The sequence below is a fragment of the Copadichromis virginalis genome, linkage group LG16 (genome assembly GCF_057382275.1).
Source record: "Copadichromis virginalis isolate Kocher_CV1m ecotype Utaka linkage group LG16, C_Virginalis_male_GT1.1, whole genome shotgun sequence".
In the NCBI taxonomy this organism is placed as follows: domain Eukaryota; kingdom Metazoa; phylum Chordata; class Actinopteri; order Cichliformes; family Cichlidae; genus Copadichromis; species Copadichromis virginalis.
Window position 1 is genome coordinate 30,730,344 of NC_140633.1, and position 22,931 is coordinate 30,753,274.

Genomic DNA, 22,931 nt, shown 5'->3' on the forward strand with positions numbered 1-22,931 from the left:
GCTATTTTAGGGGGATATCTGTATGTGCAGGTGACTATTACTGTGCATAATTATTAGGCAACTTAACAAAAAACAAATATATATCCATTTCAATTATTTATTTTTACCAGTGAAACCAATATAACATCTCCACATTCACAAATATACATTTCTGACATTCAAAAACAAAACAAAAACAAATCAGCGACCAATATAGCCACCTTTCTTTGCAAGGACACTCAAAAGCCTGCCATCCATGGATTCTGTCAGTGTTTTGATCTGTTCACCATCAACATTGCGTGCAGCAGCAACCACAGCCTCCCAGACACTGTTCAGAGAGGTGTACTGTTTTCCCTCCTTGTAAATCTCACATTTGATGATGGACCACAGGTTCTCAATGGGGTTCAGATCAGGTGAACAAGGAGGCCATGTCATTAGTTTTTCTTCTTTTATACCCTTTCTTGCCAGCCACGCTGTGGAGTACTTGGACGCGTGTGATGGAGCATTGTCCTGCATGAAAATCATGTTTTTCTTGAAGGATGCAGACTTCTTCCTGTACCACTGCTTGAAGAAGGTGTCTTCCAGAAACTGGCAGTAGGACTGGGAGTTGAGCTTGACTCCATCCTCAACCTGAAAAGGCCCCACAACCTCATCTTTGATGATACCAGCCCAAACCAGTACTCCACCTCCACCTTGCTGGCGTCTGAGTCGGACTGGAGCTCTCTGCCCTTTACCAATCCAGCCACGGGCCCATCCATCTGGCCCATCAAGACTCACTCTCATTTCATCAGTCCATAAAACCTTAGAAAAATCAGTCTTGAGATATTTCTTGGCCCAGTCTTGACGTTTCAGCTTGTGTGTCTTGTTCAGTGGTGGTCGTCTTTCAGCCTTTCTTACCTTGGCCATGTCTCTGAGTATTGCACACCTTGTGCTTTTGGGCACTCCAGTGATGTTGCAGCTCTGAAATATGGCCAAACTGGTGGCAAGTGGCATCTTGGCAGCTGCACGCTTGACTTTTCTCAGTTCATGGGCAGTTATTTTGCGCCTTGGTTTTTCCACACGCTTCTTGCGACCCTGTTGACTATTTTGAATGAAACGCTTGATTGTTCGATGATCACGCTTTAGAAGCTTTGCAATTTTGAGACTGCTGCATCCCTCTGCAAGATATCTCACTATTTTTGACTTTTCTGAGCCTGTCAAGTCCTTCTTTTGACCCATTTTGCCAAAGGAAAGGACGTTGCCTAATAATTATGCACACCTGATATAGGGTGTTGATGTCATTAGACCACACCCCTTCTCATTACAGAGATGCACATCACCTAATATGCTTAATTGGTAGTAGGCTTTCGAGCCTATACAGCTTGGAGTAAGACAACATGCATGAAGAGGATGATGTGGACAAAATACTCATTTGCCTAATAATTCTGCACTCCCTGTATAAGTCATTTTGATTTAAAGGAAAAGCCCCTTATCCCTGGGAAATACTTGCTGCTAGTCAGATCATAAGATTCTCTTGTGTCTGATGTACGGTGCCATGCTTACCCACCTTCTTGTTTCATTCTTCTTAGTTTTTCTTAGTCTTTTTGTTTTAGCTGCACATGTCAGTCACTCTAGCATACCTGCCTGATGTTAACCTACAAGTTGTCAAAAATGCCCTTGAACTTCTTCCCGCTTTGGGTCAATTTTCTTGACCCTTACTTGCTTTCTGTGTCCTGCGATTAGCCTTTCTCATCACATAAGGAAAGCTTTAGGTTAAGGGGGTTTTATTATGCTCATTTCCACCTCCATAATTTTTTTTGCTATACTTTATACTGGGGCCTTGATGCAGTCATTCACATCATCCGCAGCCTGAAACAAGCTGTTTTACCTCTTCTTTCTTCAAAGGCCACCTTCTCTTTAACCCAACTTTCTTCTTATGTGCTGCCCATCGCAACCATGAGGTTTGAACAGCCAGAGCTGTGTCCCAAGATGACCATATTAGGAATATCCCCTCTCACTGAAGTGATAAAGCTCTAAAAGTAGGGTAAAAAAGTACAGGTGGTTGCCAGTGCTACTATGGTGTAAACTTGAAAATCCTGGTTGATTTTCAGAAAAGTTGATCTCTGACCTTGATCTTAATTTCAAAGTTACTGAAACTTGCACTCGCCCGAGATTTATAGTAGATGCACGTATGGTATCAAAATCATACGTTGCCTCGTTCTGGAGTTATCACATTCACAAACTTGGGAGTCCAGGCAGCCCTACCGCCTGTCCGCCTGGCAGGGTGCTGACAATACCCCATCATCCTTTTACAGAGTAAAAACTGTCAGGAACTGGGTGTTAAGAGCCGACTGAAGCCTAAGGTTATGGATCACAGGGATTACTGGTGCATGATTAACATCGGCATCTCTTGCTGTAACAGTATAAATATTACAGAAAAAGCAAAGGAAAACACAATAGCTCCAATTTAAAGTACTTTCAGAGCTGTATGTAAGATGTCTAATATCTCCACCAGGCCAGCGTTGATTCATTTTCTGTAAGTTGTTAATGGATTTTAATGCGGTGGCATTTTTGCTTGTATTTATAACCGTTTCACAACCGCTTGTACCACTGACCTCAACAACAAAATACGATATTAGTCAACGTCTGACACAGTTTGTCATGGCATGCAGCGTGGACGTAAGACAGTCATAGTCGGATAAGAAGCCCATTGTTCACACAGAAATGAGCAACTTCCAAATAAAGTTGTGGAAGAGCTAATATGAACTCTGGGGGGAGGATGTGCTTTGCGCAGTGGTTAGGACTAATTAGGAACATTACACTCTTTATTGTTTTAGGATTGGGGGGGGGGGGGGGGGAAATATTAATTTGCTTCTCCCTTACGCACTCTTTTGTTGTTTTCTAATGCAGTTCCAGTGCTGCAGGAGAAGTTGTACACTCGGCATGAAACCACTGTAAGCATCATTTGTTACATTGCACCATGTGCTGTACCTTTGCTTTCATTTCCTCTAGACCCACTGTTGCAACAGTGCTGGCCTGCTGCTTGTTCTTCTTCTCCTCTTTCTGCGGCCTCAGCAGACGCTGTAGCCGGTGCTTGATCACCTGGTTTCACCGAGACCACAGCGGCAGGCAGGGTGAAAGAGAACAGATGAAGGAATGAGACAAGACACGCAGCGGTGTGAAAGGTTCATCTGACATGACGTCTGCATTACAATCCCTGCCTCTGATTTTGCTTTATTCATACATGTTTGCCAGTCAGCAGGCAGCTGGGTGTGAAGCTTAAAGGGGATACAGATGAGGAAGGAGTTCATTTCATGATCAGCGTTAGTACCATGTCCTCAGCACCGACCTGAGCGGATATTAGTTTCTCCTGCCTGGGAATCAAATAAAACTTCTCACATGCATAATAAGTGATAAGATTCGCACTGCAAGGCCTCTCCTTAAAATTTCAGGTGATTTTGTCTCAGAAGAACATACTGACATGCTCAGTGGTTACATTTGGAAATTAAAAAAAAGGATGACAATTAGAGGCAACAATGAAGCACTAATGTGTTTTATAAATAGTGACTGTTGGTTGGTTTCTGAAAACCAGCGGGACAATAACTGTTAATTATCGCTAATTATACCGCAGCTACCGCAGGTCTGGTTTCATATTGTGATTGGCTGATATGTGCGGACTTGCATGCACATTGTACCTCATAGATATAATCCAGTATTTCTAAGACTGTCAGGATGCTGGCTCCGATGAATAAACCCATCTGTCCACCAATGTCACCTGAAAAGAAAGGACTTAAGTAGTGAAGGAGAGGCCCAGCGGACACAATACCCAATCTGCTCCCATTTTCTGCTAATGATAATGAAAACTAAGCAGCGCTGCAATAAAAACAGCTTTCACTCGGCTCCAGCGAGAGCATTTCATATTCTGAAAATAGAGGAAAAAAGAGGCAGAAATTACTTACCCAATAAACCTGCAACATCGTATGCCTTCTTCTGCTCAATCGTTTCATAGTTCAGAGCTTCGAAGAAGATATCTAAGACCAGGAAGTTGTCTCTGGAAAAACAGTGTGAATACCATAGAGAACAGTGAAATTCACTGGTAGAAATATAACGTAGTTTAAAAAAAAGAAGAAGAAAAAAAATCAAGTCATCTTTATGCTCACTGTTAACTGCCAGGCCTTCAGCGCTTTACACAGATCTAACCAGCGCTTGCGAGATAATGAGGTGTTACAGGGTTTAACTGAGACGAGCTGAACGTGCGCTGACGGCATGCTTAGTCACTGCCACGTCCCCGATGTCTGCGGATTTAGAAAAGCTGGTAATATTAAATGTAGTGAGGCATCATACGCGCATTCGTTTAGCCATGTTTACTTTCTACACATCCCCAACAATTAGGCACTGAGAGGAACTGCAATGAATTACTTATAATTTAAATATTAGCAAATGATCTATATAAGATACTGCGGAACAGAGACTAAACATGTTTATTCACAGCTCCGTGTTTTGATTTGATCGATTGGCTGCCCTTCCAAAACTAAAGGTTGGGACAGCGGCTGGTCTCACCGGCAGAGCAGAGGGCCTGGGATGTCTGTTTTATGGACATTGGCTCTTATTGACATCATAAAGACCCCAAAGTAACTTAAATATATAAAGTAAAATTTATATATTTAAGGTTTGTCAATTCAAAGATTTTATACATCAGGATATTATCAAAATAATAATAATAATAATAATAATAATATAATATCCGGATATCCAAAGTGTTGTTGTTCATATGAGTGTTATTTATCTAATTTTAAGGCCAGTTAAGAACCAGATGATTTTTATTATGTCCTGATATGTAAAAGAACTGACAGAGGGTCTTCTTTCTTTCTTTCTTTCTTTCTTTCTTTTAAATCATAACTGTACATGAGAGAAAAACCAAAAAGCAGCCGAGGTCACCTTTAGTCTTTAACATACAGACACAGAAACTTAGAATCTTATACTACAATAAATATTTCACATTGTCAGATTAAATAAAAAGGAAGATACTCATACATCTACACACTACTGCATGACGAGCAGTTTTATAATACTGTACAAAATATAATTGAGTTTTGTTTATTTTTATGGGTGTGGGTCTGTCAGTGATTGCAGCCTGGAGGTCATTGTTTATGGCACTAGCACTGAGCACCACATCACTGCTCATAAGTGTGTTAGGTCCTGCTGAAGGTTCCCTGCCGTACCTGATGTAGTCCTCAGACTTGTCGTATTTCCTGGAGAGATAGCGAGCTGAGCCCTTGCTGGGGATTTTGACCATGGAGAGCTCTTTACCGTAGCGGGTGAGATTACAGGGCGTCTCACATGGACAGATGTCCCCGCTATTCTTCTGTAGCTGTGCTGCAACACAAAATGGCAGTGGTGCTGTTTAATAGACACAGACTGGGTCAGTTTCACTTCACCTCAGAAAAGAGATCCGCAACACAGATACTAGGTGGTAACTATCATTATGTACAGCTTTGTTCTTGCTTTATAAATCACTATTTGATTCATTTGTGCAGTTTTGTTTTGCCAGAGTCAAATTGTTACACTCAGTAAGACTAAGCGCACTTGTGTGCTAATGCAGTACAACATATACTTGTATATACTGGCTGATATGGATGAATAGGCTTGTTTTTATGCTTTACTGGGTAGAGCAACACTTTGTGCCACTACTAAGCATCGTTTGATCATATTAATCCCGTGCCATGCAAACTTCTCTTTGCTAATGTTTCTCCCAACTGACACTGTTAGAGAGGCAAGGCTGAGATGGTTTGAGCATGTGCAGAGGAGGGATAGTGGATATAATGGACAAAGGATGCTGAAGATGGAGCAAGAGGAGGAGGAAAAGAGGAAGACAACAGAGAAGCTGCAGACAGTTGGTGTGACAGAAGGGAGCATCCGACTGAAGAAGAAGATGATATTTTGCAGCTTGTTGGTGGTTTGTGAACACTGATACAAAGTTACAGTTAATTCAATTAACTTTTTGCCTTTTTGTGTAAGTAAATACTGAAAACTACCAGCTATGTGGGAGGAAAAAAAGCCATTAGTACAATTCATTCCAGTGATGTCACTGTGAAAAGCCCAGATCGTACATAGTGGTTTATTGAGGCTGGATGTAAAAAAAAGATGCATGTACAAAAGGCATCCATTGAAGTGCTGATGTGTAAACTGGAAGAATGTGCATAAAAATCTCACACTGTAGTATAAAAAACCCACAGATTTCATCTGCGTTCTTTTTTTTTTTTTTTTAAATCAAATGTATTTTTTTTCATTATTATTATAAATGTATCTAGTATTTTATAGATATTATTATATATAACAGCTACAAATGTGCTCGTCCTGCTTCTCGCCCTCGGCCAGGGTCCTTTTACTCTGAATTTACATACATTTGTTCTTGCTCGCTTTTTTCCTTCCTTTTTTTTTATCCCTTTCCTTGGTCATGTGTTTGTGATTCCAGAACTGAGATTTCCATTTCCTCTCCTCCGGTGAGCGTCTCAGTTTCACGCTGGTACATGTGAGCTCCCTATTAGCTGCCGGCTTAATTCAAACATCTAATAATTTCAGGTGCAAATTTGTATACAATGAGGAAATAAGGGCGTGCCCACATCCCCTCCATGGATAAAGATAGGAGTGGAAATGAGGCTCGTGCATGTGCATAAAAATCCACAATAGCCGAGATTATTAAATGTGGATGCTGCATATGCATGGATTTCTAAATCTGATGAAAAAAAATATTAGCATGATTCTGCCATTGTGTTTACACACTGTTTTAGTCACACTCTGAATTTTAGGCGTGGTGTCAGACTGCTCAGACTCGCAATAACATTGCACTTTATTAGTCTTACTGACCAGTCAGAGAAATTTAGAAGCTGCTCTTGTCTGTGGGAAGACAGACAGAAGGCATCATAGCTTTTACAACATAACACCCCAAAAGTTGGGACACTGTATAAAATGTAAATAAATACAGAACACAATGATTTGAAAATCTCATAAACCTATATTTTATTCACAGTAGAACACAGAAGACATTTGAGACGTTTAAAAAGAGAAAATTTACCATTTTAAATGAAATATTAGCTCATTCTAAATTTGATTGAAGCAACATGTCTCTATAAAGTTGACACAAAGTCATGTTTACCATCCTTGCTGAAAGGTGCAAGAAATCATCTGATTGGGAGCACATGTTGCTTTAAAGTCTTATTTACCTTTCAGTATTGACGGTACCTTTCCAAATGCTCAAGCTGCCAACTCCATAGGCGCTAAAGCACCCCCGTGCTATCAGAGCTACATGTTTAAAGCTAAGCAGGATGCAGTTTCCATGTTTACCGAAACAGAATTTCAAGTTTTGATTCTTATAATCACGGAACAATTTTTCCACTTTGCCTCAGTCCACTTAAAATGAATTTTGCCAAGAGAAGATGGCAGCTGGCCATTTTCACACGACTTATTGTCTAAACATCTTAACAAAACTATCTGTTAGTCTAATCAAATTACATAAGAGACAGTGACTATAGTAATGGTGTTTCCAGTAATCCCGTGGCAATATCCACTTAGAGAATAAATGGTGAAGAAGGGCTACATTAGGCCTAATTAACATGCAGGTATGAAATGCTCGCACACTGGCAAATACGTTTTTATAGTCCTGACTTTAAAGCATCACAGTGCATGCAGGAGAGTAAATAGCTTTTCCCAGCCTGTCTCTTTAAATTGTAAATGCATTCAGTCCAGACAAAAACGGGTACGGGAGGCACTGAAAGCATAATTATAATTTGATGATTTATGAATTTTATAACTCAAACAATTAGGTTATTTGTATGCAGGAGCATGGTGGCATACATCATTTGTCTGATGTGGGAACAAAACATCTTTATAATATAAATATATAAATTATATCTTAATGTATTACCTTTCATGGGGGCTGAATCTATTAGTACTGTCTGATTCAGGAATATGACCCCCATGAATATGGTCCATTCTTGCAAGCTATATCTACAATTTCATTCAGCCATGTTTTAAGCTGGGTATGAGTTCGGTGAGAGAGACTTAATTAAATTTCTGGCTTATTTGGCTGATACATGATAATTGTACTTATGTCCACTATGGCAATAAAAAAAAAGCCTTTCTTTTACTGGAATACTCTTACTTTGAAATCAAGGTTCAGTATCTGCTGCAGGGGCAAGGCTGAGGAGTCCAGATATGCAGGAATGAAGGGGTTTTCATATTAAGAGTTCAACAATGGAAGCAGCTCTAAAGTGACTAAATCACAATGAGGAAAAGTCATTTTAAAACCCAGTCTACCTCCAGGTATTTGTAATACAGGGGGAAAAAAATCCTTATCATATTTACTGATTGTGTTTCCATTTCCCTTCGGGGGAGTCTATTATAATGAGAAAAGAAATGAAGGGAGATTGTTTCTTACCAAGCGCTTTGTCAACACAGTTGATTTTACTGGGAGGGCAGATATCTGCGGTTCCTGCAAAGGAGAACAGAAAATGAGTCTGATCAATCAGAAACAAAATGATCAGTGACCCGTGTCTGCTGCAATGAGGAAGCGTGGCTGTGAACAACACTCCACAGCTTATCATTCATCTCCAAATGAAGGCAGGCACACAAAGGATGACTTCCATCCACGGAGTCTGGGCCATCTTGGAAGTCTGTCCTTGATTGCACTGAGAAATGGAGCATGCTGGCTCCACCCGCGAGGCATATTTAGAAAGTCTTTAAAAACCAATCAATGAGTCACTTCCTGGCAGAAAAACATGCTGCCCAGGCCATTAATGACAGGTATTCATCAGCAGCACAATTAATTAGCAGAGGTGTGTTTGTCTGTCTGTGAAATGTTCATGGGGTTAATGTTTTGTGGAATTCTCCTTCCCAGACGCTAAGAAATGTTCATTGACAGGAAGCAAAATTACATCTGATGATCTGAGGAGTGTGTTTTTACACACTTTCACAGATATGCCTCTTTTCCAGGAGCAGAAATATCAAAAAACATCATTAAATATTATTCATTGTTAAACATTATCCTTTTAACTGCCTTGTGTATTTAATTTTTTCAGACGCTCTGACTTTGAAAGCAAAAGCAGTCCTGTCGTCACATCAAGAACAACTTAATAGCTTTTTTGGGAGGTCCTCTAAATATAGAAGTAGACTGAAAGACTAAAATATTAACACAGATCCAAGCAAAACACAATTTTGCTTCTACGGTTCACAGTTCAAAAGTCGTGAGATTTAAAATTGGCCACGACTTGACCACCTCAAAATGCAACAGATGGTGGCCATGTTTGTTTATTTTTCAGTGATACAGCAGAGTGTGTTCACTGAACCGCCTCAGCTTCCCTTATGAGTTTTGAACCAGCAACCCCAGAATTAAATTTAATAAGCAACAATAAATGTTATTCATTATTGATAAGTGCAGTGAACTAATGCGAGCTAGCCGCTACCTTTGCAAAGCTCTCATCTGCCTCTTCTGAGAGCAAATGACCTGGAAAAGCTTCCACATTTATTATTTCTGACATAATAAATATCATATCTGATGTGATACATCACCACAGAAAGCAATGTGATTCTGCTGGTTTTTCTAACCACCTCTGCTCTGTCCTTCCTGTTCACTGATTTAAAGATTTCCCTTTTGCTGTTGTCATTCATTAAATTGCATATATGGGCTATTCTGGCAGTTTAAAAAAAGTAGAATTCATGTGGATATTCTTTGCTTTTTTACATATTTGGATGGCCAAACATTTAACATTACAAAGGGCGATATAATGCATATTAATTCCCATTTTAATTATTTATTAAAATTAATAAAATAGCCACGTGAGAAAAGTAAACACGTGCTGCATTTATTACAGCAGAAATTAGGGGCTCCAGATTTGGTGCCAAAGATTAGATACACCTCAGAGAGTGACAGGTACAACCTGTCTTATTTAAACCTCTGACACTGACAGCCAGGTGTTGTCTTTGCCAATGATGTGTGTAGTGTCATCATACCAAGATCTAAAGAGCTCTCCGAGGCCTTTGGAAAAAAAGATGCTGCTGAGTGCAGCATTTGAAATTCCAATGTGCACCAAACTGTGGAGATTTCAAACGATTTATCCAGGACTGTCTAAGAACCGCAAAACGTCATTAAAGGGAGCTCTTGCAGCTGCTAGTGTCAGTGCATGCGTCTACAACCGCATATTCCACAAATTAAACCTGAAATGAATCTGAGAATCTGGGGGGTCAATGAACATATAAGCAAATAACAGGCCTGTGTGGCAGAGAAACGATTCAAAGATAGAGCTGCTTGGCCGCAGAGACAGCAGATGTTTTTAGCACAGACCAAAAGAGGTCAGAACCTCATACCAGCTGTGAAGCATGGTAGTGGAAATGTTTTGATTTGGGGGTTATTTTACTGCCTCGGGAGCTGGGAAACTCATAGTGTTTAAGGTTTAAAGTTTTAAAAAGACCTGATTGAAATCCTACTGAAAATTCTTAATAGAAAAAGTGTAAAAAACAGAAAAACAAATGAAAAAAAAGACCCTGCAAGTGTCCTAACACAGCTTCTATGCTTACTATTCCAACAGGAGAATATTGCATCCAATAAATAATTGAAAAAGCTGTTTTCTCACAGTGTTATCCAAGTATATTACAGTTTTCTGTAGGCACTTTTTTTTCTGTGGATTTCTCATCTGCTGGGTTTTCAGAGTACAGAGTGTATGCAAATGCAAATGCAAATGTTTCTGGAACAATTATAACCAGGTTCCTCCCAAATCATGACATAGCAAGTTCCTTTAAGGCACGCAATCTCTCCGAGATCAGACCACCGCTTTGGTCTTGCCATTTCAGTCTGCAAATCCAAGATTAAAATGTGTGACTGCTATGTAAATGTGTAGGCTGATAACCACAGCATCGCTCTGTCAAAAAATGTGATGAATCAGATCGGCCTCGAATCAGCTGTCTCATACTTGTTTATTTAATCGGTTTCTGAATGTCAGCTGCACTCAATGCAAAAGTGGAAATGAAAAAGAATACATGATAAGTTTCTTGTCTTAACTTTAAATGTGACCACTCTCAGCATGCCTACTTGCTAGACACATCAAACAGCCAGCATCCAGTGACTCAGCTCTGTGACTTCCTGCTCTTTAGCCATGATGACGCACACTCTGAAAAAGTCCAGAGAGCTCATTTTGTGTTTCTGGTACTCAACTCTATGACATATCCTCACACTGGGAGGAAAACTGCTCAAATGGTGACATATTACTAACCAGTGTTCTCAGTTTCCTGATAGACCTATTTTTACATCATGTCTCAAAAATTTGTATGTTTTGTACATCCATTCATGGTCTGCTTTCCCTCCAGTGTCAAAGTGTTGTGTGAAACAACTAATTACAAGATGAACTGCTAACTTTGGCCACTTCCTATTAATCCCATTCAACAGAAGCTGTCTGCAATTGATGTATAGGGGTGCTTAACAGAGAAAAGAAAAATTGCACTATGGAACTATGTAGTTATGCAGATAACTTAACTTGGCTTTAGACTCTTGTTATTGGCTTAAAACACTAACAGTAGTTCTAAATTCAGCTATTTCTGAGTGACATACACATTCAGGAATTTTTTCTCTTTTCTTTAATGTTGATAAAATAAAGAGACAAAATCATACACAAAAATAACAGAGCTTTATTTTAATTTGTGCTTCATTAAAGTCAAGACCGAGTTTAAATTAGATATGTGCTCCTTAGGCAATATGTCATGATGTAAGTAAATAACCAAATAATTCAATATAAGCAGCAGTACTAAGGGCAGTTTGTAAGCAACCTACCAGTAGAAACCAAACAGGACCAATACCAGTAATAATAATCAATCATAATAATTAATAATGGCTGTGGGAGGACAACAGAACAATTCCAGGACAGATGGAGATGGATGAGCAAAAGTATCCAAACCTCATTGAGACTTTAGTCTGATGTGCCTGTAGCCAAAGTGCTGGCAGCAGAGAAGAGCATACCACTCCAGATATCAAGCATCAAGGTCAGGCATGTGGCAGTCCAAATTATATCTATGCTGGAATGATTCAAGTGGGCCAAAAATTATGACTTGTTTTGCACAATGGTTCATCAAATCTCAGGCAAATACTGGGCAGACTGGCTTTTCAATTACAGCAGGTCAACAAGGCGAACAATTTTAAAAACAGAAGGAAATACTTGAAAATACCAACTCTGATTAGTATTTTTTCCTCCGCATATTGTTGTCGTGTGCCATTTCATGACCTGGAATGACTATTTTAAGTTCCAATCATACATTTAGTCATTACGGTTCACAGTTTGGCACCTTATACAACATGTCAGAGAATGAATTACTATTGTGTGTCCATTTGAAATGATGCACACAATCCTCTTTCCCCCTGAAACATGTGCCGCTCTGTGTAAAGATAATGTAGGGGCTGATCTTACCGGGCATGTGCACCATTCTGCATTTGCACACTCGTAGGACCTCGTTGGTCTCACAGAGCAGGCGACAGGCACTGATGCTGTATGTGTCGTATCCTGGGAACTTCTCTTTGCTGGTGGAGCGGCAGTTCCCCCAGGGCTGGGGCAGGTAGGTCAGCTAAGCACACAAAGATTTATTAGACCCAGTCTGAGCCACCGGGGTTGCTGGGAGAACAGTAATCTGGTGGTGGGTGGTGGTAGCGGGTCAGCGGGGGCAGGGATGGTGCGCTAAGATGAAGACGACCTACCCTCTGCTCCTGACAGGAAACAAAGGTCTGGAAGCCCGGAGAGACACCGAAGCCCAGCTGGTGGATGTAAGGAGGCTCGTCCTGACTGTGGATCTGAACACGGATGCCGGCCTCCAGGGATGTCTCATCTTCTCATCAGGATGAAATGGAGCACGGATCGTTGCAAAGAGAAAATACAAGGGAATTTCAGATGGCTGCCTCATCTGACAGCTAGGGCTCGGTTTGATGTTAACCGCAAATCATTTATCAGTCATGTTTAAAAAATAGGCCCGTAGGGATTAATTTTATATGACAAGTACAATGCATACACAAATCAAGGAAGTGTACTGTGTTTAGGAATTCCCTTTTACAAATCACATTTGCAGGTGGAGCAAAACAATCAGGAAATGCATTATTTACAGTACATGACCAAGACAAATAGATGCAGACGGTTATTGATTTAAACTGCAGCAGAGGGTATGTCACAGCATTGCACAGGATAGGATTACAATAGACAAATAGTTCTGAAGCTTACTTGTCTCTCTCCAGATTGGCAGATACTCATCCTGCTGAATATCCAACATGATCTCCAGCCCATTTCCCATTCCACCCTGCTTGGTTTTCCTGGATGTAGTCTTGTTGCCATTAAAAGTGTAGCATTTCCCATATCTGGTGTACACCTGGGAGAGAACAGATTGATATCATGAACATCACCATAAGCGTGACAAAGTCCAGATGCCGCACGTGACGCGCTCATACAGGCGCACTGAAATGAAATCAGAGATATGGAGCAAAAAATAAACAAGCCGCATCTCTGCCTGGACAAGTCGCTGTATATTACCCACAAACCTCTGGATGCAGTGAACGGCTCAGTCCCTCGCGGATTTTGATAAGCAGTATTTGAATCAATTTCCAACACCCACCACACAAAACCTGCACAATGCTGCTCAGTAGTAGCACCATCCCACTGAAATATCAAATGGCATAAGAGATTCTTTAATCTCTCTTCAAAAGAAAACAAAAGACAATGAGAGAGAGGCTGCTTTAAGTAAGATATCACACCACCACCTATCAGGGGAGCTGTCTCAGTAGGGAACACATCATCTCTTTGTTTATACCTCTCATCTAAACTGCTGCACTGTGGAAAATATAATTCTTACCAGTCATTTAACTGTTATCTGAAGCCAGTTTTAAAGGCACAATCCGTGATCCACATGCAAAGAAAATGGTCCTGTAGCAGCACCACCAATATCCAGGATTGTAAGTCTTTCACAGACACTGATTAAGGTTTGATTCTAAAGGCAGTTTATTCCTTGAAAAGCTGAGTCCTTCATCTGAACAATGATGATACAATCATAGCTTAAACTCTGTCACCAGGTATGGCAGGTGTCCAGCTTTGGATTTCTTCTCACGTTCAACTAGAGGATGTCAAGCTCTAGTTCGATAGCCAGAGGGAAACTGTCAAGAGAGCTGAGGATGGCTAATTTTTGCCGTCTCCAAGGCAAAGAAAAAAAAAGATACGGAACATTTATCTGTATAAATAAAAAATGGTAAACGTAAGAAACCAAGACTAATCCTACCCAAGGTAGTGATACTTGTGATATTTGGTACATTCAGTCTGATCGCACCTTTTCACTTAACCCTACGTACATATATTCTGAATGTCAAATCTCAACGGCTTTTCATCAAGTGGCCCAAAATACACAAAATTAAATATTGTAAAACTTCACACTGATCTTTTTAAACTGATGTTGTATCCATTCAGGTGGATTTTAGATCCACCAGTGTAGGTCAAATCAAGGAAAACGATTGGTTTTAGGGAATCTTGAAACTGTGAAATTGTACACGTCATGCCTGCGTGTGTGTGTAGATGTCTGCTGGGCAGTCTGGCTTACTCACACAGTCCATAGACATGCATGTTAGGTTAACTGGTGCTTCCAAATTGACCGTGGATGTGAGGCAGATAAAGTGCTTCAAGTGTATAGCTGTATGAATGTATGGTTAAAGTGTGACTTCTATTTAAAAGTGCTTTGAGTGGTTAGTAAGGCTAGAAAAGTGCTATAGAAATACAAGAACATGACATAACATTTGCACCTAGATGTGCAAGCAGAAGCACCCACAATGCAACAGAAAACTCTAAATAATACAACAATAATAATCAATTTATTCTGAGTTAAGGGAGATTAAACTACATGGGATAGTGTGTTCTACGTGTTCTATGTGTTAATAAATGTTGAATTAATATTGATAATTATAGATGGTAGCTATACAGATTTTTAAGTATAGCAGTGAGGACAGTGTTTAATGGTTTTAAAAGTTATATAATAAATCCCAACAGTTCCTCCCAGTTTCACTTGCAATAAAATATATTTAAATGTTATATTTTCATATGTTAGGCATAATGAGAATGTGTGTTCATAAAAGTTTTTCTTCAAAAATCTGAACCACAGTCTAAATAGCTCTGTGGTTGAAAATTTAATATAGATATTAACTCCTGGCCTGAGTCAAAAATGAAAAATTGACTTTACTGCTCCGCATGCCAAAGTATCCTTGGGCAAGATACTGAACTTTGAGGTGCTTCAAATGTGCTCATCTAAATGTGTGAATGTATGTGAAGTTCTTAGGTGTAAAAAGAGAGCTTGTATGAATGGGTGACTAAGACATGCTATATAAAGCGCTCTTTAAGAATTACCATACAGTGAAAGCATGACATATGAAGGGTTAATAAGCTACTTATTACAACTGAAGCCAGTGTAGAAGTAGCTCAAAGTTGCATTTTTTAATAGCTAGAAGGAGGTGGACTCATCAGATTTTCATTTATGATTTTAATACATCTTTTTTTGAAATTTAATTTGGTTCATCATTATATACTTTTAAGTCTCATTTAGAGTAAAGCAAGGTATGCTTAAGGATTTGGCAACCTTGTGGCATATAAACTGTTACCTTACGAGCATTCAGTGTCTTTGGGTTCTCATTTAGATCTACGCCTCACTAATTCAGCACTCAGTTGTACAAAAATACATTCAAATTTCGGTTTTTCCGTTAATGACATCTTTTGGTTTTAAAAGATTCAGATGGAAACTCAAGGCTTCAAACCACCACAAACCGCTCGCTAACATAAAGTTTGGCTACATCCATCTTTATATACAGTCTTTGGTTGTTTTGCACTAAACCTGTTATTCGTGTATGCAACAAATAACGGGAGAATCCTTTAAAGTGACCTTTTTTTAAAAATAAGCCAGCTAGAAATATTTAAAAGCAGTATTTCCTACCAACTCATGCAGCTGCTCTTAAATTAACAAGCTCGCTGCAGCTGATGAAAATGTTCACCACAGCTGTCATTTCATCCAGTAAAACTGGAGACCACAAGCTAAAAATGAGAGGCCTGTCTCTGTCTACTTGTGTGAACTCAATGTTTCATGAAGAAATAATGATGGATTCAAACAGCACTTGTAATATAAGCTTTGCTGTGTATGCAGATCCCTAAAAAAAATTCTCAGACTACAGCTTTCCCCGCTGAAAAACACCCATTTTTTTCCCCACTCAGAGTGCCGAAAAATAATCTGCTGGATTCGTTTTATCCAAACATCAAATAAAAGAGGACAGTGATGAAAGTATTCAAGCTTAGGAAATCACATGGCAGGAGAGGTCAACAGACAAGGCACTGGAGAAATGACAGTGAAATAACAATTGAGCTGAGCAGACAGCAGACATATCATTAAAGAGACAGTGACGGTCCCTGCATGCACAAAAACATAGAATGCCTGTGATCTGACTTTGATATCAGCTTGATCCACCTAATGAGTGCTGTGATGTCTAAATAAGGGACACTGACGGAACAACACAAGCTCTCATTTACAGACCACAGGGTGTACCCACATTTGAGATGGTTGAACAACAAATCAAAGCCATGGTTGTGGGGTTCAGTCAAGTAATTCGCTGGAACAGTTGGCAATTTTGCAATGTCCACAACAGTGATTAGAGCAAGAAATGAGTACTGTTTACAAAAGCTGTTTAGACGGACAGCTATATTTTATGCAGTAATAGGCCTCGGGGCCTTTGATCTGGCTCTTTGTACATGCTAGTTTGCACTGAGTGTCTGTGTGTGTGTGTGCTTTTTTGAATGAATTTCAAATAGTTACCTTCAAAGTGCATCTTGGTTGAGGAGTCAGACAATTTTTGGACAATTACAGATCTCGGCTCGCGCTCTGTTGTGGTATAAACGGTTTCTCTGTTAGTTCTAGCAGCCAATATGCATTTTTGTAAATTGCAGCATCTTCTCAGCTGGTGTGATTAGATAATGGGACGTGGCAAAGTGTGGGCGGAGGCCCGTGGGAGAGACGGTTCAAGTATTCAAGTGTGACTTTTGACTGACATGTGCTATTAGGCTGAAATGGTTTAATCTCTGTTTGGCTGGTGCGGTGCGGCTGAGGAGGTAAGCTGCACTTATCATTGATTCCCCGCCCCCACCTGGGTTCATTGACACACTTAAGCCTCGACTGGCAGTCTTTATCTGATGGAGCAAGCAACAGAGGCAAAGGAGGATTTCACTTCAGAAATGCTCAAAACACCCAGACCAAGTGCCTGGGTTACGCTCTAAAACTTCAGGCTCTGGAGGACGCAGTGTGTTCACAAATGATATCCCCCTGAGAATATGAGAAAGTTTTCCCATCATCTCACCCAGGAAATGGATGTTGGCAGAGCTTCCACTGGTTTATTTCTCAGTTCCCACCTACCCCTTCTCCCTCCCCTCTCCTTCTCCATCTCCTCTTCCTGCATCCACAACGTGATTGATGGAGCATTTTTCTCTTGTTAAATCTTGCACCAAATTTAGTAAAGGTAACAGGACTGACTTGGGCAAATCCCAAGTGGGGACCTGGCACTGCTGTTGACAAGCTGAAACAGTGCAGCGGCATTGTAGTTACAAACCAGATGAAAAGAAGCGTTGTATTCCTCTGAGTAGCTCAGGAGCTAAATTTTGCAGCACTCAATGCAGCATTGTTCAAAATATATCACCTATGTGACAGTGTTTTAGATGGTAATGAAAAATTGATCAAAACATGTGCTCAGTTTCTGCATTATCCTGTCAGTTATGTCTGCGAGAAACCTAAACTTGTTTCTTTGTATAGTAGTTGGACTATTCAGAGATGAATTACCAACTGAGTAAAGCGAGCTATATTCTTCCTTGAGGCACAAAAACCTCATACTTAAGCAAACTTTAAGCATAAAGTTAAGACATTTAGTGATGTCACCTAATGTACTTGAAAAATACACGTTTTAATGTCTTCATCCCACATTTGTGATCAAAAGTAAATAAATGAAATTATCCATACATGTTGCATTGTGTTTATTGAGGTCACAAACCCGGACATGAAAAGCATCACAGAACATTAGTAATGGCTCATTTCTGAGTCTCTGTGCAAAATTTAATAAAGCTATTAAGTGGAGCCTGCTGTGCGCACGAGAACACATCAATAGTACAAAGACAGCAGGAAGAATATGGCGTCCTATCCCTATATTTACCCTCTGCATTGACTATCTCTGGCTATATATGTAACATCTATTGTCCATCCAGTACAGGAGGGATGTTTTCTGTTAAAGGTGGATTTTGTGTTTTCTTTTCTCTCTAGGATAGTTTGTCTTATGTTCACACCATAAAGGCTTTGACACAAATCTGTTTCTCTTGGCAACATAAATAAAAAAAGTTGTCTCAACTTGAATAGATTAAGCACTAAAAGTACAAATGCATTAAGATGAAGTTGCAACATGGTTTGGAAAGATTCCCGTCATCATGTCATTTGCTTATCCTGTATCTCACCAATTATAATGCATCTGCTTTAAATGTCAATTCATTATGTGTCTTTTGCCAGTGTTTTTCTTCCGCCTAGAGTGCCTTGTTTCTGTCTCCGTCTCTCCATGCTAAATGCATTAAGAGACCAACCCCTTACCATGTAATTCATAAGCCCCGGTGGGCTAAACCCTTAAACACCCTCTTTATGAATGTGATCTGACAGTCCCAACTTTTCCTTTTAAATAACCCACAGGAGTCACTTCAGTGCTTCTCCAGAGGACATCCATTTCCAGGCAGGCTGCGTGTCATCGGGTGGCTCTCTGAGTACGAGGAAGGAGGATTTGAATTCATTTACGCAGGGTGGTAGAATATGCCAGAGCGCTGATTGGCAGTTGAAAACCATTAAGGCTGGCACATGAAGGCTTAAGGTTGAGACAGAGCGATCCTTGATTTAATGGCTTCATTACAACTTCCCAGCAGAAAGACTTGGATCACAGTGTGGCATAAACTGAATATTTACATGATATTTCAAAATGTTTTTTCAGGAAAAATGGTATATGCAACAGGGCTGGCAGTTCACTGCAAAAGTCTCTCTCTTTCATCCTCCTATTTAGTGTATATTCAGTGTATATTTTCATGTATTTTCATCTATAGTTCTAAAATTGTGATCAGACATTTAAATATATCGTGTGTATGAACGTCACAGTAATTTGGGGAGTTCAAGGATTTCATTGAACGGTTGTTTTTCTAGGGTGGAATAATTATACAGAATACATCTATAATGGAAAAAATACAATTTATTTAGGATTTTTTAAAATCCATATAGGCTCAAATATACACATACACTCAGTTAAACGTTAAATTCTCATTAGTTATCACGATTCACTACAATTAGGAGTTTCTCTTTGCCAGTATAAAAAGGATTTGTTTGACTGCACTGATTTGATTGATCAATTCTCAGAACAATGCGAGTCAAAGGAACTCTTTTAAAATTCCAAGGAGAAGTTGAGAAGGTCTGTTAGATGTAAGTATAAGTTATTCAGCTGTGTCATCACTTTGTCAAGACCCTAAGTGTCACCCTCAGATGAGAGGAAATTGATTATGATATTCCGTAACAACCAAGGCTCAAGCCTGCCATGAAGTGGAAACTGTTGGAACACCAGTGTCACTGTCCACAGAGAAGAGAGTTTTACATCGAGCTGAGGAAGTGTCAACCAAGAAATAGCCACCAGCTCCAAAACCTTCAAGACTGACTCAGATTTGTCCACGTTTGCCAACATGGACAAACCGAATTACCTCTGAAGAAAGATTTTATGGTCAGATGAGAAAGACATTGAGCTATTTGGCCACAATGACAAGAGGTATTTTTGGAGGAGTAAAGTTCAGGCTTTGAAACCAAACGGTCAAGAATTGCGGTGATAGCATCATGCTCTGTTTCTCATTGCTACTGATACATTGTACAAAGTGGATGCAATAACAAAGAAGGAGAACCACCCCTTAAATTAAACTGCACCTCAAATCAACAGATAAGACTGTTGAATTTTAGCTGCAATTGGGTTTTCCAGTAGAACAATAATCCCAAATACACATCAAAACTGGTTCTGGAGTGGATAAAGCTGGTGAACATTAAACGTCTTGAATGGCCTTCACCAAAGGCCCGACCTGTAGCCTACTGAAAACTTGTGGACTACACTTAAAAACTGGATCTGTGCCACAAAAATCAAACGATTTGAATGAATTATACCTAAAAAGCATTCTAATATCCAACCAGAAAAATACCAGATGGTTGTTAATGGCTACCAAAAGTCTCTGGTTGAGATGCAACTTGCTAAAAGACATTCAACCAAGGTTTAGTATATGTATAAATCTGAGCTTCTTTCTATATAATGAGTGTATGTAAACGTCTATCTACAGCTTAAAATGTTATATGTTTAATCTGTTTCTCGACCTGTAAAGAGAAGTACAGAAGGGACTAAGGGATCAAGGATAATTTTAGTTTAAGCTGAATATGAAATCCTATTTCAATGATTTTCAGTCTAATTACAAAATGAGAGGATGAAAAACAACATTTATTTCAACCAACACAAGTTACATGTTGGTGCAGCACAACAACAACAAACGGTTCACATTTTATCACCTTCTTACAAACGCTGCGATGTGTTTTAATGGTCAAAGGCTAAAGTCACGTAGCCATTTTAAAAAGCCTTTGTGGCGACCACTCAGCTCTTTTAAATCTGTTGTTGTAAACAGCCATCAGAAGGCAGACTAAAAATGCAATGTCTTATTCTCAAGGCTCCTTCTGAACACAGAAGAGCAAAGAAGAATGTGAGGAATGAGTCTTCAAAAAAATGAAACACAATTTACAGAGTGAACATAGCCTTTAAGTGCAGGGCACAAAGCCAGCTACCACATTTTTGCAGCATCCCATTTGTTCCTTTTGGACTTCCTACACAAAACCTTTCTCTATGAATTAACTGCTTTCGTCTCCCACTGTCACTACAGACGGAGCCCTCACCACCAGACTGCATGGAAAAGAACAGTAAAGGGTAGTGACATATCTTTAAATTGTATGTGATCTACTTTTAAACGACTCAGAGGTAGAGAAAAAGAGATTATCTCCACGGCTTTATCACTTGTATAAGCAGTTTTCAGCTCTACCCTTCACCTGCCGTCTTGCACTGCTCGGGAAAAAAAAAACACTTATGTGACACAAAAGGATTTTTTTTGGTATGCTTTCTGTATTTTTCCCCCCAAAAGGGAGAAAAAGGAAGCAATTCACATGTAAGAACAGTGGAAGAAAAATCTGTTGTCTTGATCTTTTCTGGTGTTGGTTTAATTCAATAACGGACAAAACTACAGCCTGCTGAAATTCGTCCCCACACTAAAATTCAACGAGATGCTCTGCAGCACCTGTTTGCTCTTCCAAATACTTCTTGATGCAGTTGTACAATTTCCCAGAGTTCATCATGATTGCCCCAAAAGACTTTTCACTATAGTGCAGCCAGTTATGAGAGCAATAACAATACTGTGCAAAAGTGTAGTTTGCTTCCAAAGAGGCAGACTTGTCATTTTTAACTGCTCTTGAGCAGTAGCTTTTGAGGCTCTCCAAAGGTCTTTCAAAGTTTTTCTTTGGAAATTGTCTGCTTTTTCACTCATTTTCACCCAGGTCCTCCTCTGTGACTATTTTCAAAGGAATCTTTTTATTTTTTCGTTAAGTCACTCAACACGTACGTGTGAATCATTCAAATATAAAAAAGGCAGCTCTGACAATGGATAAACCAGTATTTTGTCAACAGATAACAGACAACTTAGAATTTAAAAAGCAGTTCTTTCTTATCTTAAGCTACTGTGTTACTAAAACCCTGCCATAAAAACAAATAAATAGTTAAAAAAAAAATCACAAAAACAGGAAACTGAACAAGACAATGGAACAAGTAGCAGGCCTAAATACTGTCCACAGCACATGAACGCTATCTGAAAGCCACGTCCTTAAGAAACAGACATAAAATGCAGCAAAGACCTGACACAGGACCCGAGAAACACATCTGGCCCTTCAGTTGATCCATCTATCGTTCACCAAAGCCTGAAATGATCGCAGTGGAAGGGTGACTGTCATGAATGCAAGCTTAAGGAAGGGAAACGGGGAGAAAAGACTGAGTTACACAAGAACTGGACTGACAATTAGAAATGTTTCATCATCATCATCATTAGGATCTACAGATGAGGTTAAGACAGACGTACAACAATAAGAGTCAACAGACAGATTTTAATCCACCACCCAATAGCATCTGGATTGGCACAGGTTTCAAATGCACTGCATAAGCAATAATTCAATTCAATTTTTATTTCTATAGCACCAACTGCATTTCGTTGCCCTGTACCTGTGCATGTGCAATGACAATAAAGTTGAATTCTATTCTATTCTATTCTATTCAAATCACTACAGCAGTTGCTTAAATGCACTTTATATTGCAAAGTATTAAAGACCCTACAATACAAAAAGATACCAGGATAGAAAAAAACACAATGGAGCAGTGTCAGTCGTGGACTGGCCTCCACAGAGCTTGGACCTCAGCATTATTGATCACTGTGGGACAGAAGACAAACCAAAAGGCTACCGAGAGCTTTGAATGTCCTTCAACAAGCCTGGAGAACTATTCCTGAGAACTACTTAAAGAAATTACAGGAAAAGCAAAGAGAGTTCAGGATGTGTTGACGAATAAAGATGATCATACCAATACTGACTTTCAAGCTTGCTAGAATTGCAGAAACATAAACTGCATTTCCACATGTTTTTCACAGTAATTTGCAGCACCTATTTTCTTAGTTTCCTAGAAACATATAAAGAAACAACGGCTGGCTTAAAAATGCACAATAGTGTTTATGACAGTATGCAGTATTTAATATGATTCCTTGTCAGTTATTGCAATTTCAACACATGGCACTGACATGGACATCAAGTTTTATCTC

The 22,931-nt window shown here is 39.5% G+C and overlaps 1 protein-coding gene across 1 annotated transcript in view; it reads right to left on the minus strand.

The window, feature by feature from the left end:
* Positions 1 to 22,931, minus strand: part of asic4a (acid-sensing (proton-gated) ion channel family member 4a) — a 100,873-nt gene that overhangs the window by 3,984 nt on the left and 73,958 nt on the right. Inside the window, exons 2-9 of the mRNA XM_085434375.1 lie at positions 13,206 to 13,350; positions 12,692 to 12,819; positions 12,408 to 12,561; positions 8,396 to 8,449; positions 5,181 to 5,334; positions 3,918 to 4,009; positions 3,654 to 3,733; positions 2,950 to 3,060 (exon numbers count right to left, since the gene is read on the minus strand). Of these exons, the coding sequence (XP_085290501.1) occupies positions 2,950 to 3,060; positions 3,654 to 3,733; positions 3,918 to 4,009; positions 5,181 to 5,334; positions 8,396 to 8,449; positions 12,408 to 12,561; positions 12,692 to 12,819; positions 13,206 to 13,350 (918 nt within the window). The remainder of the gene's footprint in view (positions 1 to 2,949; positions 3,061 to 3,653; positions 3,734 to 3,917; positions 4,010 to 5,180; positions 5,335 to 8,395; positions 8,450 to 12,407; positions 12,562 to 12,691; positions 12,820 to 13,205; positions 13,351 to 22,931) is intronic.